The following is an 18,473-nucleotide window of genomic DNA, read 5'->3' as shown; positions in this document are numbered from 1 at the left end:
AACCTTGTCTTACAGACAGACTCTAAGTGCACTTAGGTGCCCAACAGTACCTACTCCCCCAGGAGCCCAGCAGCCCACGAAATGAGGGTCAACAGTCCCTGTGGCTTTGCAACACAACCCCCAGCTGAGACTCTCCTGAAGCTTCCTGTATGCAAAGCACTGGTTTTTCTATCCACAGGCCACAGCCTTAAGAAAAGACTTTTCACCTTTCCTACTTTCACCTAAACACTCCCATTTATCCCATCTCTGCCCATATCTTTTGTTTATTCATTCATCTTTTCATTATTTATTGAACATTTGTTGAGTGCCTGTCATGTGCTAAGTGCTGCATTAGGTACTAGAGATTTAATAATAAACACCCACTCCCCCCGCCCGGTGGAGCTCACAGTTCAGTGGGAGAGATAGGCAAACAAACCTTTTGAATGAATTCACACATCCACCAAGGTGGTGGGCTGCAGGGCTAGTATTACAGCCGAGGGAACATATACGGGCTTGGATCTCGTTCCCCAGGGCCCTATAGAAACTCTGTTTGATTTTACATTAACTAAACCTACTTACTGATAACTTTTCCTGCCACTCTTCTACTTGGGAACTCTTCCTTACATTAAACCAAAATCTGACTCCTTCCAAGTTCTATTCTGTCCTCAGACCAGTTAAGCAATGCTCAGAATCCTCTCTTACTGCTTCATTGATCACTTTCATGCACAATTTCCCAAATCCTAGCCTAGTCCTGACCTTCCCCTTGCACTCTTTCCCATAACCCCTGCCTGCCATAGGCATTTCCTATGCCATCCCCCTGAGACAAATCCTTGCCCTGACCCCACCCCAACCCCACCCCCAGCCTCAGCCTGGATCTCATTCCTTACTATTCCCTTAAAAAATTATTTGTGAGGGGCGCCTGGGTGGCTCGGTCGGTTAAGCGTTCGACTTCGGCTCAGGTTATGATCTTGCGGTCCGTGAGTTCGAGCCCCACGTCGGGCTCTGTGCTGACTGCTCAGAGCCTGGAGCCTGCTTCGGATTCTGTGTCTCCCTCTCTCACTGCCCCTCCCCTGTTCATGCTCTGTCTCTCTCTGTCTCAAAAATAAATAAACGTTAAAAAAATTTATTTGTGAATGTCACTGAATCATGATCAGATAAAGCCTTTCTTCTAATGTTAAAGAAGCAGCACCTCACCAGAATCTTACTCTGGATCTGCACCATTGTCCATAAACTAGTTTGCCTCAAATGCTGGAATGAGATAATACAAAATAAATCAAAGTGAAATCAAACGTGACTGGATAGCCTTTACACTTCAAAATAGCAAAACCACACTCATCTTGCTACACTGGATGACACAAACCTTAAAAAACCATCTGCTGTGACTCTGGCCATTTTTATCTGAGTCACTGCATTTAGAGAAAGAGACATGGGACCCAACAAACACACCTGGGTCTACCTTGAAGAGTTTCTAGATGGAGCCCTCTTCCTTACTTCTGAAGCTCTTTCCACCTCTGATCTCCAGTTACCCCATCCATTTCTGAATCCCATGATACTTGGAAATCTTATCTATTCCTGGTCTGCCAGGAACCCAACAGCTTTCCAAACAGGGGAAAAGTTTATACCCTCTCTCCCATCTTCACCAGCTAATTCAAGAAGCAAACTAATCAAGAAAAGTGGCTGGTCCAAACTAAAGGGAAATTCTTGGCTGCTTCCACAATCCTCCATGTAAACAGAGATGGGGCCCACATGAGGCCACGGAGAGGCCACTCCTGCACCAGCGAAGAAGCCCCAGGCAGCTGGGTGACATAGGGCAAGGACTGAGGTCAGAACAAGAGGTGACAGGACAGGAGTGGCAAACACCTCTCTCTCTGCACAGGTCTTCCAGGCCTAAGTGATGTTATGCTTTGGTGAAAAAATCAGTGATTGCTATCCAGAAAGAGGCAGAGCTCAGTGGTTTGGGACCATTTAGAGGTCAGTCTGGACCTTGAGATCTTCTCAGAGGCTTTAAAGCCTTGCTTGTGGAGACAGAACATAACAGTCAAACTGTCCAAAGTTAAAAAAAAAAAATGCAGAATCTGGAGGGAAAGCTAAAAACTAAAATAAAATTTGGTCTCTTAAGCCTGGACATGGAGTCGACAGCATTTTCAGTCAAAGTCTATGCCCCCAATGTCAAAAACAGGTATTAATTTGAGAAATAGAAGTTTCTTATTTCTTCCACTCTGAATTGCTGGCCACCACTGGTTATTATGGTGGCAATAATCTAATAAAACGCTGGAATTAAAGCAATGCCATAGTTTTGTTTATAAGGCTGACCTAAGCATCTAATTTTTTAATTGAACACAGACAGACTGCACTTTTCTTGTCCTCAGACTGTCTTGAACTATTTAGCTGAAGGTGTCTAAGAAAACTCAGCAAAGTTCCACTTATTGGCATAGTTCAGATTGTGAGGTTCCCAACTGGCTCTAGTAGGAAAATCAGCCTTTCCATTGCTCCATGTAGCATCGCCATCTGGTGGTAGAGGGAATAACTGCAGGCTACGGTGCTACAGGGTAAAAACTTGCCTTTTGCTGGTTTACTTCCAAAAAACGGTTTCTTTTGGTGACCTAAGTTTATCAGACACGGAATATATTCACTTTGTATATTTTAGTGGTATTCAAATCATGTTGCCATGATTTGAAAAAATAAAATAGCTTACAGCTTAAGTATTTTAAGTAAAGCTGTTGGTTCATTTGCTCCTTTATTACATACCTCCTTCCTAAGTGCCTACTATGTGCCAAGCACTGCGGAGGGCACTGGGACAACCAGGAAAACAAGACATGGTTCCTGCCATCCAGGAACTGAGTATAGTTCAGTAGGGAGACAAAGTAAGTGATCAGGCACATCGTGTACGAGTCTCAGGAATGTCTGGCACCTCAGCCAGTGCCTGGCACGGTTTGTGTGTTCAAATATTTGTTAAAGGAATGCGTGACCTGGAAGCACACAGTAGGGACACATAGCCCAGACTCAGCAGTGGTCGTGCAGGGTATTTAAAATATATACCATATGTCAGTGTGCTAAACTAACGTCCTCATTTGGTGAAGAGTATGGAGGAACAGACATACATTTCACACCACAATGGCACTAATTACTAAGTCTGTACTTTCTTGGAAAACGTAGATAACTAGGGCATCCTATTCCACAAAATACCAGTTACCCAAAGTCTTAGGTGACTTGAGTGAGCTATTTTAATTAACAATTCCCTTAGCATGCTTGGTTAAGAGTGCAAAGTCAAGTGTCATTTGGTTACAATGGGAAAGAAAATATATACAAACCTTTCTTCTCTTGCTTGTCTTTGCTCCTCTCTTTTGTCTAAATACTCTCGGCTAACAGAAATATGCAGAAGAAACAAAATAGGGAAGGAAAAGAACAGAATTAGATGCTCATGAAATTGCCAAGAAATTATTAGTGTTTCATGAAAGACTGTTGCCTCAGAAATGGAAAGTGGTTGTGCTGGATTAAAAAACATATATATATATAAAGGCTACCCTTTCAAACTACTAAATACAATGGATTTCCTATCGAATCACAGGGATGAAAACATGGGAAATCCTACAAGTTAAAGAAAGAAGAATTTAGGTATATGGGTGAGAGAGGAGACGAAAAAGTTTTTTAAAAGGTGAAACAACACATAAATAAAATACGGCAACTGCAAGCAAGCAATAGCTTTCAGAGATGATTAACGTCCAGTCAAGTCCTGCTAGCTCCACAATTTTCATCTCAAGGATTAAATCTAGGTGGGTCCAGGTGTCTAGGCCATTTTGTGTTGCACTCTGCAGTTGGACATTCATGCCACAGTGCAGGATTCTTCCTCTCCATCCCTACGCAGGGATCATGGGAAACTCTTGCTTTGTACATTCTCTTGTCTGCACTCGTGAGATGCCCAACTTTGTCCACTTCCCACATTTGTTGTTCTGCTCCTGCTGATGAGATTCCAGCTTGAATCTAAGTTTAAGACTTAGGATCAGCAACTTCTCAGTGGACCACTTATTTTCCTGAAAAATTATGACTTCGTGGCTTCCTAAACTGGACGTCACAATGTAGCTTAAGTATTCTACCCGCCCCCCACCCACCCTCCCCCATGCACTGGTAACAGGATATAAAGGGACAGTAGGTCAAAGCAACTAAAGCAGCTTAGGAGACGGAGAAAAAGAAACAAAGACCCAGATTTGTTAGCATTTACGAGCACTCATCCTCATCACCTTCCACATTAGAAATAATATGTCCCATAACCCAGGAATCTTAAAATCATATTCAACAAAAATAAGAACAGGTAAGGATGCTCTCCAAGGGAAAAAAACAAAAGAAGTACGAATAACTTAAATCAATAAATGGCTGAATTACTATTTCCTTTTTCGAAATTCATTTCATTCACATCCTCAGACTTTCAGGCTGGAACTACAGTCATCATAATTGATAGTTGTATGTGGTCTGTCCTGACGATTGACCAGCACTCCTTCTTCGACAGGGTTCTTTTTTCCGGATCTGTGTCTTACATGGGAAGTGAGACCCACTCGGGACGAAAAGCAAATAGTGGATAGTTACAAGCACGGTCTGTACCTAGACACACAAGCATATGAATGTACAGCTTAGTATTTGTTACAATGCGCTCTTGTCCTATTCTTCTGGGGCTTCAATGACATGAATGCAAGGCATTTTGTTACTGTTCCATAGGTCCCTGATACGCTACGTTTTTTCCCCAATGTTATGCTTCATTTTTTAAACTGGATAATTTCTGTTGTTCTACCTTCAAGTTTACTGACTTTTCTCTCATCTCCATTCTGCCATTGATTCCATCCAGTGAATTTTTTATTTTGATTACTGCATTTTTCAGTGCTATATGTATTTCTACTTGGTTCTTCTTTACAGCTTCTATTTCCTTACAGAGACTTATTTTTTCACTTGTTTCAAAAGTATTTGCCCTTACTTCTTAGGACATGTTTATAGTAGCTCCTTTACAGTCTTTGTCTGATAATAACATCTATGTCCTTTTGCAGTTAGCACATTTTGATTTTCTTTCCCCTTTAAGAGCCTCGTGGTTTTTTTTGTGTGACACGTTACACTGGATTGCATCCAGAACATTTTAAATATCTTGAAATGAGACTCTGGGTCTTCCTTGAATTCTATGAAGAATCTTATTTTCTTTAAGCAGGCAATCAACTGGGTTAGGTCCAGCCTGCCAGTTCTGACTCTGGCTCCAATATTAGCTCAGCTTTCAAATATTTTTAATGCTGTTCAAATTGGGCCATTGTGTGCACCACCCAGTAGCCAGTCCTGGACCTTGAGTGGCGGTCCACTCTGTATTTAGTTCCCAAAGTCTGTGGTATGCTCTGGAAGTTCTGAGCCACATGTGCACAATTGGGAGACGAACCCAGAATGCTCTCTTCATTTCTCTACCTTTGTGACTTTCCTATAATTTCTCGGCTTCCTTGGGTCTCCACTCTTGGCCCTGTAGCCAGAAAGCTTGGGCTTTATTTTCCATGCTCTGGTGCATACTTTGAGTAACTCCGTCTGCACCCAGGGCAGCAGAGCAGGACGCAGAGAGAACGAGGGCGATTTGCCTAGTGCTCTTGGAACCACAGCTCCTTTGGTCAGAGGAGGGGTGCCCTCCCTCGGAGTTTCAGGCACCTGCCTGGACACTGCTGCCATCATTGTGCTTCGGGAATAATACAGCTTGGAGACTGGGGTAGGGAAGAAGGGGAAAAAATATGAAAATACAGGACATTTCTCCAGTCTCTGACTCTTAGGAACTCCGTTTTCTGCTCCTGAGTTCAGAAAGAGAGGCCTTCTCTTAGAGCTCTTTCAGTTCACACTTGGTACGCACTTCTGGGTTTGGGGGTACCTCTGAGGACACGCCAGGTGATGAAGAGGAAAGAAAAGGGTAAACTCTCGCTGGTTTGGAACTCTGAATGCTAGCCTCTGTCCCCAGTTCACTGGCTCCCTTTTACAATTCAGAGTCTTCAGAGCTCTGTGTGTCTGTCCACGGCTTCGGGTGGCACTCAGTGGCACAGAAGAGATGGGAGGGAGTGTGCCGACTCCATCTTCCCCTGAACTGACACCCTGTTTTAGTAGGTCTTCAGCCCAAATCCTTGTACGTGCAAACTATCCTCTGAATCTGCTGTGTGTTTCAGTCAGATTCGCCACTGCTATTTGGTGGCAAACTATGCAAACTCTCAGAAAGCCCTGATCAGGAAGGATTTCACCTGTTCCAGTGGTTTTACAAATTGGTCTTTCCAGAAGTGACGACTCGCAGAGTTACCTCATGAGAAATGATGCATACAGGTCGGGCATTTCCACATATAATTTGGTAAAAGTCCGACAGTTCAGGGTCTGCTATGCAATCACAGTGGAGGAATGATGTTAAGTTGACTTCGTGCCAGCCACTAACCCAGCCTTACAAAAGCCAAGATTAGCGTTTCACTCAGACTTGGGATATTTGTTGCCATGTAATAGTGAATTATAGTTAAGGCAACTTTACAACTCAGCTTCTATTTTGACCACTTCATACTTACCTGGGTCCTGGAAAAATGTAACAGAACCTATAAATCCTTATTGACACTGCTTTATATTCTTTGTGGGTTTAAATGGGAGTCATTGAAAGGGGATACTGTTTGCCAAAGAAACTAAACTGATGAAACAGGAAGTGAAGATGGGGTGAGAAATGAAAGCAAGAAAGAACACAGAAGGTCTAGGAACAATGACTGTGCCGGTGACAAAGGCAGCGATGAAGAGGGGGAGAGGATGCGAGAAAAGAGCAGAAGGAACGAAATGTGTAAGGATGGTCTCAGCAAGTGTTTTGCATAGAGCACTGCACAGCACGAAGCTGGCGGGGAGGAGGAGAAGTGGAAGGAGGTTGACCAGGAAGTTGGTGAGAACAGGTGCACAGGCTGGAGGAGAAACGGAGTGACATTGAACTCAGCTGGGGCAGACAGGCTGAGACTGGAACACAGCCTGGGAGCTGGATGGAGACCAAAGAGATCAGTGGGATAATGGGCTGGGAGGAATCGGCAGAGTGGCTTTCTCCTCCATAGGAAGAGAGATTATTGTTTAAAAAAATACACTGAAGATTGCAACAGGGAGCAAGGAGCAAAGCAGAAAGTGGGAAATGCATTTTCTTTTGGCATCCAATGGAATATGAATAAAACATGAGTAGCTTTAGGGGGAAATGACAAATTAAGTTAAGACAATTAGGCTCTCTGTCTTCAGGAAGGCCTGGATAAGACCGTTTTAGATAATGGAGGCCCCAAAAATACACAAGCTCCTAATTGTATTTGGCTGGCTTTCTGTGCTTCCTGCCATATGGTGAGAGGGAAACGGCCATAACAAGCCAGAGCTAGTCCGTTTCAGGAATGTCTTACAGTTCCTTAAAAACAGAGACAGAATCTAAAGCAAACATATTACTATCGAACCCTTCACACCAGTATTCATCATACAGAGCACGAAGGCATGCGCTTCGATTTTCCATTATTTAGAGAGTCTTGAAATTCCTCTTACTTGAATTTGTTCCTTTCTTCCCGTTCTATTCTCTGCAACCTTTCTTCTCTCTCCTGCCGCCGCCTCTCTCTCTCTGCTGCCAATGACTCTTGATGCTGCCTAAAGGATGATGTGAGAAGACCACTCAGTGAAGACCTAAAGATACAGAGTTAATGTTTTAGTGGCTTGGCCTGTGATTCAAAGTACCCAAGTAGGAACCAGCCAGACTTCGGTTTCGAGTGAGGGTCCAGTCCGCTGGTACCTAGGTATTGCTGGGGGGAAATTACTGAGCGTCTCAGATCTTCATCTGTAAATGGACGTAAGTAGCCTGCTTCGTGCGCCAGGAGGAGAAGAAGGTACTAATGTGCATACAATGCTAAGCACCATGCCTGGCACATAAGCAGTCATCAATAATAGGTGCTGTTATTACCAAAAAGAATTCTCATAAATACAGATTCATCCTCTCTCCCACTCCCTTTCTCTCTCTAGAGAGAGATACACACAGTTTTTTGTAGAGGTTAATTCTTTTTTTTTTTTTTTTTAAATTAAATCCAAGTTAGTTAACATACGGTGTAATCATGACTTCAGGAGTAGAATTTAGCGATTCATCACTTACATACAACACCCAGTGCTCATCCCAAGTGCCTTCCTTAATTCCCATCACCCATTTAGCACATGCCCCGATCCACCTCCCCTCCAGCAACCCTCAGTTTGTTCTCTGTATTTAAGAGTCTTTTATGGTTTGCCTCCCTCTCTGTTTTTATCTTATTTTTGCTCCCCTTCCCCTATGTTCATGTTTTCTTAAATTTCACATGAGTGAAATTATATGATATTTGTCTTTCTCTGACTTATTTCGCTTAGCATAATATACTCTAGTTCCACCCACGTTATTGCAAATGACAAGATTTCATTCTTTTTGATCACCAAAAATATTCCATTATATATATGTGTGTATATATATACATATATATATACACACCTATACACACATTATGTATATTATATTATACACACACATCACATCTTTATCCATTCATCAGTCGATGGACATTTGGACTCTTTCCATAATTTGGCTATTGTCAATAGTGCTGCTATAAACACTGGGGTGCATGTGCCCCTTCGAATCAGCATTTTGGTATCCTTTGGTTAAATGCCTAGTAGTGCAATAGCTGGGTTGTAGGGAAGTTCTATTTTTAATTTTTTGAGGGACACTCCATACTGTTTTCCAGAGTGGCCGCACCAGTTTGGAGATACACACGCATTTTAAACTTGATCTATGGAAAGACGTTATAGAATCAACATTCAATCTAGAAATGTTTTCTATTTTACATATGCTAAAAATATTTTACCATATACCAGCTTCTTGATATACCTCCTCAAAATAATTGTGTCATCTTAAAACAAGTGTTAAGATAACAGATGAAGAAAAAAAGACACAATACTGGTCTGAAATCTGACTGAAAATAAAGCAATCTTAATCTATGTCAAGAAGCATCCAAGAACATACAGCATGTTCAAAGGACTTGACTGCTGGTGACACCTCTCAATATGGACTGTTCACTGAAGATGGCATCATGGGGACAACTGGCTGCGAGAGGCCTCAGTGAGGGATCAGGGTGGTGGGAATCACAGGAAATGTTAAGTCACGAGAATGGGTGGGAAAAGAAAAAATTATGTAAACTCATGAAAAATACAAAAGGGAGTTCACTGGGAAGAGGGGTCTGTTGGACCTCTGGACAAATCTGTATGGACAATGAGGCCTTCATTTGTTGAAAAAATTCTAAAACTAAGATATAAATATTGCTGAAATATAGGTGGGATGAAATCCTACTTGAATCCAGTGAAAATATGCCTGCCTTGTGGGAAACACAAGGTTCCTTAGTGCGGGAGAAAGATGGGACTCTGGTATCACTCACATTCGGCCATAAGTCCCACAGCCATCCTCCTTAGCAACATGGAACTGCCTCTGGCTGTCAGTCAGAAGCAGAGGGAAGAAGCCACCATTCCTGCTGGCTACAGGAAGGGAGTAACCAAATCCCATATTCCAGGCTCTCTCGGGAGCTACTTCATCAGCCCTGGACACTTGGGCATGGATAGAATGTGAGTTCTCCTTGATATAAATGAAATCTAGACTATCTTTCTTAAGCTGTTATTTTTTTTTTTCTGTCATATGAGGCTAAATCTAATCCACAGAGTGTTCAGGTTTACTGTACCTCTCACGCAGTGACTGACAAATTGTTACGGACATCACAGATTGTTTCAACCTGATTAATAAGTTTAACAAATGAGCATATATACCTACTATCCCAAAGTGGAGAAAACACATTCTTCTCAAATACAGAGACCACCAATCCTGCCACAAAGCTCATAAATAAATGCCAAAAATTGGTTTCATATGGGCTACCTTCCTCTCAACAATGTAAATGAGCTGGAATAAGATAAACTTTAAAAATTGATATAATTGGAAAACTGTGAACACTTCTAAATAGTTCAAGCCAAAGAAGAAAAATACAGAAAATTAGAAATGATCCAAAGGGTACTATAATGAATACAATATATATCAAGATTTACAGAATACTTCTACAGTAGTATTTAGAAGGAAATTTATCACCCGAAGTGTTTGTATTAGAAAAGAAGTAAAAAATAATGAGTGGTCAACTCAACAGTTTGAAAAGCAACAACAGAATAAATTCAAATAAGGCAAAATAAATTAAATAAAGATAAGAACAAACATGAATGAAATAGAAAAATATAGAGAAAATTTAAAAAACCAAGGCTGGCTTACAATTTTTAAAAATAATAATACATTCTTTCAAAACTGTTTAAGAAAAAAGCTACTAATAAGCAATTTTCAAGAATGGCACATAGATACAAATACGAACATAACAAGAGACAAAAATAATTATGAGAAAATGAGAAATTTCGATGACGATACATTTAGAAACTTTGAAGAAATGGATGTTTTTCTAAAAATGATTGAAATCACTGAGGAAGAAATAGAAATTTTAGAGCTCTATTAACCTTTAAGAAATTGAATCAATTAATTACAGATATATCCATACACACCAAAACAAAAACAAAAACCCCACGAGGCTCATATTTTTAAAGGTGATTTCTACCAAATAATCAAAGAAGAATTCATCTTAATCATATACAAAGTTTCAGAGAATATAAAAGTTCCCCAGCTCATTTTATGTGATTAGTAGTAGTCTGACACAAAAACTAAACAAGAACAGTATGAGGATAGAAAGTTATATACTGATTGCAAATATGAACACCACTGCAAAAGCTGAAATAAAATCATGCTGTTTGTCCAATGAATCCAAGGATGTTTAAGATGAATACATCAATGAATGTAATTTACCACATTAATAGGTTATAGGAGAAAAACCATGACTACCTCCGTAGATGCAGAAAAAGCTTTAAATACAATATTCATTCGTTATTAAAAAAAAAAAAAAAAAAAAAAAAAAAAAAAAAAAAAAAACTTTAGCAAGCATAGAACTGGAGAGAGTGTTCTTAACCTGACAATGGGTATTTAGCCAACATATTTTTTTAAACTATGGTAAACATTACTCAATGCTGGAACATTAAGTGCATCTTAATGTTAGAATTGATCAATCAGCGGGAAACTGATGGACTATTTAACAATTGGTACTGAGAGGATTATTAACCACATACAACAAAATACAGTGAGGCCTTCCACATACCAAACACAAAGAAAAATTCTGGGATTGGAAAATGTAAAAAGTAAAAACTTTGCAATATTTATCTCGGGAAAGAATTTTTATACCGGAAACAAAAAAAGTGCCATCAAAAAGGAAAAACTTGATACATTTACATATATTAAAATTTAAAATCTGTATGCACTTAAAAGAGTACAGAAGTTAAGAATAAAGAGAAGCCACCACTTAGGAGCTACTTATAACACATATAAACCACAAGGATTAGTATACATATAACAAAAAGAACCACTCCACATTAGAAAAAAAGAAACCACTCAGTGGAAAAATGAGCAAAAGATAATGGGCATTTCGCTGAAGAAGAGAATTAAATGGCCAACAGATATATAAGTGATGCCCATCTTCACTAGAAATCAGGGAAAAAGAATACAAGTTAAACCCATAGTGAAATACTATTTCAAACGTCTCAGATTGCAGATTGACCAAAACTAATGCCTGATAACCCAAAGCATCGGCACAGAACCAGACAACAAGAACTCTCTTCCATACCTTCTGGGGGTCTAAGTTGATATAATCATTTTGGAGAAGCACTCAATACAATTGAAGATGTGCATATCCTACAATCCAGCAACTCTACTTCTAGGTTTATACTAGAGAGTAACTTTTGCATGCTGAAGATGGCACATACGTACGAGAATACCATGTGCTATGCTGTTTTGCACTGTTAATGGTTAATAACTAGAAACTATATAGGAAAACAAAAATATGGTATATTTTTACAAAGAAATACTTTATGCATGTGAAAAAATAGAGTGAAATGGACTAACATGGATGATTCTCAAAAGCACAATATATTGACAGCGAAAAGCAGTCTGAAGAATATGAACGATATACTTTCATTTCTATGAAGTTTAAATACATGCCAAGCGAAACCATACACTATTTAGGGGTATGTTTATATTTAGCAAGAAGATAATAACATATATGGAAATGACAAAGCCAATTTCAGGTGGTCATCACTGGGGAAGAAAATAAATCAAAGGGACAAGGGCTTCAATTTTATATACAATAGCTCCATAATTTTCTGTCATTACCTAAAATTTTCTGTAAGCCTGGAATATATTTTTGAAGCTATTCTATTGCTCTTTAAGAATCAAAAATACTTCTTGGGGCACCTGGGTGGCTCAGTCGGTTAAGCATTCAACTTTGATTCAGGTCACAGTCTCACGGTTTGTGAGTTCAAGCCCTGTGTTGTGCTCTGCACTGACAGCTCAGGGCCTAGAGCTTGCTTTGGATTCTCTCTCCCGCTCTCTCTGCCCTTCCCATGGTCATGCTGTGTCTCTCAATAATAAACATTAAACAAAATTTGTTTAAAAAGAATCAAAAGTACTTCTCTTTTAACATCAAGTATCTTTGAAGCCCCGAGCTAGGTGAACCTCAAAAGTTAAGTCTAGCTCCAGAATTTGAAAACAAAACATAAGGTATTCTACACAGGAGAGTTATTATTTTAGGACTATGTGGGGAATTTGAATCCAGCCCAGCTTCCCAGCCTGCCCTGTGTGGTCGTCTCCTCAAGTGCTAGTATCTTTACCTTCTGAGTTCTCTTTCCAGAACAAAAGACAGGGGCATGCTTGGTGGTCTGTGCTCATGCTTCGGTGAAGAGCAGAATAAGGACCTTGCCATTCCCCCTTATCCTTGTGACTTTAGTTTCTTCTAAATGTTTGCTCTGATCTCAGGAAAGACTTAACACATAACTTAATAATGGGCCATTAGTGGCTGTGCTAATGAAGTCAAAGTGAAGCCTCTCTATACCACACATTAACATCATTTCCTTACGGAAATTGTGAATATTGGAGCCTGAATATAATTAAAGTAGTATTAGAACTCGAGAACGTTAAGTAGTGTGTCCAGTTTAGTCAGGTCGGTATGTCATTCCCTCCTGCAGATTTTGACCCTGTCCACTTGGACCACCTCATAAGAACAGATCTCACATTGACTTGCTGGCCAGAACGCAACAGCAAATGCACTGATGAGCAGCCTTAACAACACGGGAAATCTCCTTCCTTGGTTCCTCAGTTCTGAAAGAACTGAAATGCAAGCTAACTCAAAGCAAAGCAGAGTGGTTCCTCTATTCTGGACACGAAGCAAAATGCCTTGAGCAATTCAAGATCCATTCTCTTGAGCACACTAACACAGATTCCTGTAGCAGGAAGGGAGAATTTAAAGACCTCCCATGGGCTTTTCTGTCCTAAATGAATAGAAGTCACTTTGATCATACTGGAAACAGAAGGCTATAAACATCATATTAATAAATTTCCCTAGGTTTTCTGGAGAAACCCAACATGTGAGAATATAAACTGTGAGAATATAACATGTGAGAATGTAAACTGTGGTCCTGTTTCTGGAAATGGGCTCAACCCATAATATCAATGCCAGAATGCACTCAAACCGTACAAAAGGGAATCCCAAATCAACCTTTAAAAAAAAAAAAACAACACCAAAATTCAAGTTAGTATGGTAAATTCTCCTTATAAGGGCATCATTAACAGATTTTTATCTTTCATATTAAGTTTTTCAGGAACAATCCTTACAGCGATTGGAAGTTGCTGTCATGTTTAATCTTGGCTGGTCTGAGGACCAGCTACGGCAAAAAAGGAATGAGCACAACAAGGTTTAGAGAAAACCAGAGCATGGCCAATCGCTGAACCCCGGTGAGCCTAGTTTACTTGTTTGTAATTAGTGATAATAATACTTGAAACTCATGAAGCACCATCAGGTTAACATGAGAGTTTATGTATGAGCTTGCTTAGAACAGCATCTGGGCTGGAGCACCTGGGTGGTTCAGTCAGCTAGGTGTCTGACTCTGGATTTCTGCTCAGGTCATGACCTCACGGTTTGCAAGATCGAGGCCCTCATCAAGCTCTGTGCTGACCGCACAGCTTGCTTGAGATTCTCTCTCTCCCCGCTCTGCCCCTCCCCGGCTCATGCCCACTCTCTCCCTCTCTCAAAATAAATAAATAAACTAAAAAAAAAAAAGCGGCACCCGGGCCATCCTGGGTATATGACACATCTCATTTTATGCTGGGAGCCTAAAATCTCTGGGTGCAAGGGAAGGCTAAGCTGCAGGATCAGGGCCAGATCTGGAATGTGACACTGGCAGCTCCCAGCCTGAGAGGCGAGAATGGGCCAGGGGATTGACGTGAACGTTCCCACCACGGCTACCAGCTGGGTGAGTCACCAGGGCTGCGCGCCACCCCGGAACACATCTGGAAAGCTGAAGTCGTCTACGATACAGCCGAGGCAGCTGCAGCCGAGTGAAGCCACGTAAGAATGCAGGTGGAGAGGAGCCAGAGAGAGATTTTGCAATGGAGCGGATGATCTACTCTGAGTGAGAGGAATTGCAATATTTAATCCTGACCATACCAGGCTCCAGGGGCTTCCCCAGAAACCCATCTGGTTAAAGCCTCCCTCACCGAGATGTCTGAAACAAGAATTCCATTTCACTGAAATGTGTTTGGTAATCACAGTTACCACTTACGGAGACAATACCGTGTGGTACTATTTTACATGAAAGGATTCTTTAAAAAAATTTTTAATGCTTTTTTATTTTTGAGAGAGACAGAGACAGAATGAGAATGGGTTAGGGGCAGAGAGAGGGAGACACAGAATCCGAAGCAGGCACCAGGCTCCGAGCTGTCAGCACAGAGCCCGACGTGAGGCTTGAACTCACAAGCTGTGAGATCATGACCTGAGCCGAAGTCGGATGCTCGAGCGACTGAGCCACCCAGGCGCCCCTACATGAAATGATTCTTTTAATGCCTACAACCTCTTGTACTCAGTTCTACTATTCCCCTCTTTATAGAAGAAGAAACTGAGGCCAGAAGAGTTACATTGAGGACACAGTAGAGGTGGGCATTTCAGCAAGCCTGTTGGCCAGAGCCCCAGTGTTAACCAATGTCTTACAGAAAATAAAAGAGAAAGGAATACACTTCATCTCATTTGATGAGGACAGCATTACTCTGGTGTAAGACCATTCTGGAAGACAACTTGGCAATTTCTTAAAAAGGTAAACATGTACCTACCATAGGACTCAGCAATTTCATTTCTAGGTATTTATCCAAGAGAAAAGAAAGCACATTTCCATACTAAGACTTGCACACAAATGTTCATAGCCAAAAATTGGAAACAACTCAAATATCCATCAACAGATAAACAAACTGTGGTATATTTGTATGGTGGAGTACTAGTCAGCAATAAAAATGAAGTATTGAAACATACAACAAAATGAATGGATTTCAAAACAATTATGTTATTTGAAAGAAGTCAACCCCTCCCCAAGAGTACATATAGTATAATTACATTTATATAAAACTCTAAAAAGTGTAAACTAATCTATGATGACAGAAAGCAGACCAGTGGTTGCCTAGGATGAGGAAGGGCAGCCTTGTACAAAAGGGCATGAGAAAATGTTTGGGGTGATGGATATTTGCATTATCTTGATTGTGATAATGGCTTCCTTTGCACATACATATGTCGAAACTTCTGCTCAACTTTTTTATGTCAATTATACTGCAAAAGCTGTGTAAACACACATGCTCCCTTGGTAAGTTTGAGTTAAGTAAAAGTCTTATTTGTGAAAGAAGCAAATCTTCAACACTTTTTATTTAAAAAAACGATCTCTGGTGAAATAGTAACAAAAGTCACACTAAGTTCACAAATTATCCGATATTTGAAATTATCACTTAATTCACAAGCAGTTAATTTCACATAAGATACAGAGGTCAAAGAATGGTACTAAAAGGGCAATTCATTGGTGCAAAACCATGAGGTTGTCCTTACAACCTAGCTGTGAAAATCGGGGGTCACTCGATCTAAAGATCACAGGAGAAGAGGTAACTCTGGGTTGTGCCAAGCAGTATTTGCTTGCCCTGGAATGAGGAAATGTCAGAATCTTCTTTCACCCTTCAGGGCTACATCCCAGCTCTCAAGGATGAAATGAGCAAGCCCCAGAGGCAGCCCTAAGAACCAGGCAACTTTTCTCCATCATCGTGGCTACAATCACGGAGACGTCTGCCGTCAAAGAGGGGGACGTGGGTTTAAGGCTTCCTTCTGCTCTCTCTCCTCCCAACTGTCACACACTGCTTCAGCGCAGCTCTGAGGTTCCCAGCCATGGGAGGCAAGAGCACGGCTCACATTGTGTGCTGTGGACACTGGCCCCACATGCAGTCTCACGTGACTGCACTCACTCACGTGCAGGGCACGTGCCATTCCCCAGGCATAGCTGGCATCATGCTTCGACCTGTCCCCTGACCCCTTCTGCATCCTTGACCCCAGGCTCACAAGCAGTTCTTGCCAGTTTGTTCTTACTTTCCACCCTCCTGTCTAAGACCAAGCGAGTCCTCCAGCGAGGAGGTCAATCCTCCTGTCACAAGTTCCCGGGCCACCACAACGTGGCTTCATGATTAAACTATTCTTCGGGCAGCTTCCAAATCATGGACTGCCACCAGCACCTCCTGAGTCATGGCTTCCTGGCCTTGCAGGCCCGGACCAAGGTTCATCCTTCCCAGCTTCTCTCTTCCTCTCCTGTCCAGGCCAACTCACACCTCCTGTGCATGCCCACCCCTTCTCTAAACACCAAATCTCTTCCAAACATAGTCTTCCAGCTCAGGATCATGTTTTAAAGAAAAATATGGACTCAATTTTTTTTTTTTTAATCTCCCTCATCTAAGTGGGCTTGCTCATCTCATCATGAGAGCTGGCAAACCTAGGGATAAGTTGCAATATGTCTTACATTGGTGACTCAGTTTCCCAGACCTCTTATTAGAGGTGTCCCTCATGAGGACAGAACACCTATGCTAGGCTCTCGACTTTGATGGGCTCTCTCTCTACTTCTATGAAATTTCATTTTCTTCACAAAATTTACTGCAGCGGAAACTCTCCATTTGCTGATGATTTGCTTATCTTCTGTTTCTGCCAGTACAGTGTAAGCCAGGCGAAGCCAGGGGCAGGTCTAATTAAATCAACGTCAGATTCTCATGGCAGCATAGGTGGCACAAGGTGAGCACCCAATAAATATTTACTGAATGAAATATAGGAGTCATTATATGTGTGTATGAGTGTGTACAGCCCCAGAGGCTAGGTTTCCAGCTGTCGCTGGGTATTTTGGTTTTACACTGGCACAGCAGAAGAACAGAATGTGAAAGGGTGGGGATTCCATCTAAATATCTAGCTGTCTACACACATACACACACACACACACACACACACACACGCTCACTCACTCACTCACTCTCTCTCTCTCTCAAATCAACCCAGGAAGAAACTCAGCCTCTCCCACCATAATAGTAAGACTTACTCATTCCTGGCTGGGCTGTGTGAAAACGAGTGGGAGAAATGGGAGAAGGGACCCAGGAGTACATTTTCTGAATGAGGAATCTCTCCCTTGTTCCTACCCCTTTTCACTCCGTAATCTTTGAACAACGCTGGTGTGAAACCAGAAACCCAGCCATCAGGGGCTGGCCCACTAGGACAGGGCGCACACGAGGGTGTTGGCCCAGGGGTTCCGCTTGCAGCATGGAATGCCTATGAGTGTCTACAGCTCTGTGGGTGGAGGTGTTCCATCTGCATTGTTTGGTGAGTGACCTTTGCACTTCCTTGTTCTAGGTCTCACCTAACTCTGTGACACGCACTATTCTCACTTCCCAGTGGAATTACAATAGATACGCTTAAGGTTGCTATGTTTACCTTTTATATAAACAAGGATGAGAGAATTATATAATTAAAAAAAAAATGTATTCTAATCCCACTTTCCAAAGGAAGAAAACAGGATTCTGGGAGATTCAAACTGGTCATGCATGTGCTCGCCTGCTTATGTGACAAAGAGGTTTGGGGCAGGGCGGTGAACAGGAGGCTGGAGAATCTCATGCGAGAGACACAGAAGTGGCTGCTGCCCAACAGCAGCGACAAAGCAGTAAAGATGCCCCCTACAGGAGAAGGAACAGGAGAACAGCATAGAGTGTCTCCTTGCAGAAAGAAAAAACTCGCTTTTAAGAGTCATGTGAACACAGATCCTACAGGGCACAGTCCTGCTTGTCTTACAGATTTCCCCCCATATCTTTGAATAAAATATCCAATCCAGGAAAGTTAACCATCTTGATCCCATGGCTTTGGGGGACCCAAACCTACTACCACGGACCACTGTAGATTGATGAACCCCATTTTAGGAACAAAAGGACAAACATCAAAGGGCTGAGAGCTGAAATAGAGGTAGCATATGAACCCACAAAGATGTTACAATTCATC

The 18,473-nt window shown here is 41.5% G+C and overlaps 1 protein-coding gene across 17 annotated transcripts in view; it reads right to left on the bottom strand.

Annotated features, from left to right (window-relative positions):
• FHOD3 (formin homology 2 domain containing 3) overlaps nt 1-18,473 on the bottom strand; it is a 471,758-nt gene that overhangs the window by 90,282 nt on the left and 363,003 nt on the right. For 11 of the 17 annotated variants that reach the window (XM_045458615.1, XM_045458602.1, XM_045458603.1 and 8 more), the window contains 2 exons: nt 7,510-7,644; nt 3,291-3,341 (listed from right to left, as the gene is read on the bottom strand). In XM_045458615.1, coding sequence (XP_045314571.1) covers nt 3,291-3,341; nt 7,510-7,644 — 186 coding nt within the window. The remainder of the gene's footprint in view (nt 1-3,290; nt 3,342-7,509; nt 7,645-18,473) is intronic. The other 6 variants (XM_045458606.1, XM_045458616.1, XM_045458619.1 and 3 more) reach the window with 3 other exon arrangements.

The sequence above is a fragment of the Leopardus geoffroyi genome, chromosome D3 (assembly GCF_018350155.1).
Source record: "Leopardus geoffroyi isolate Oge1 chromosome D3, O.geoffroyi_Oge1_pat1.0, whole genome shotgun sequence".
NCBI lineage: Eukaryota > Metazoa > Chordata > Mammalia > Carnivora > Felidae > Leopardus > Leopardus geoffroyi.
This window is presented reverse-complemented; position numbering and strand designations above follow the sequence as displayed.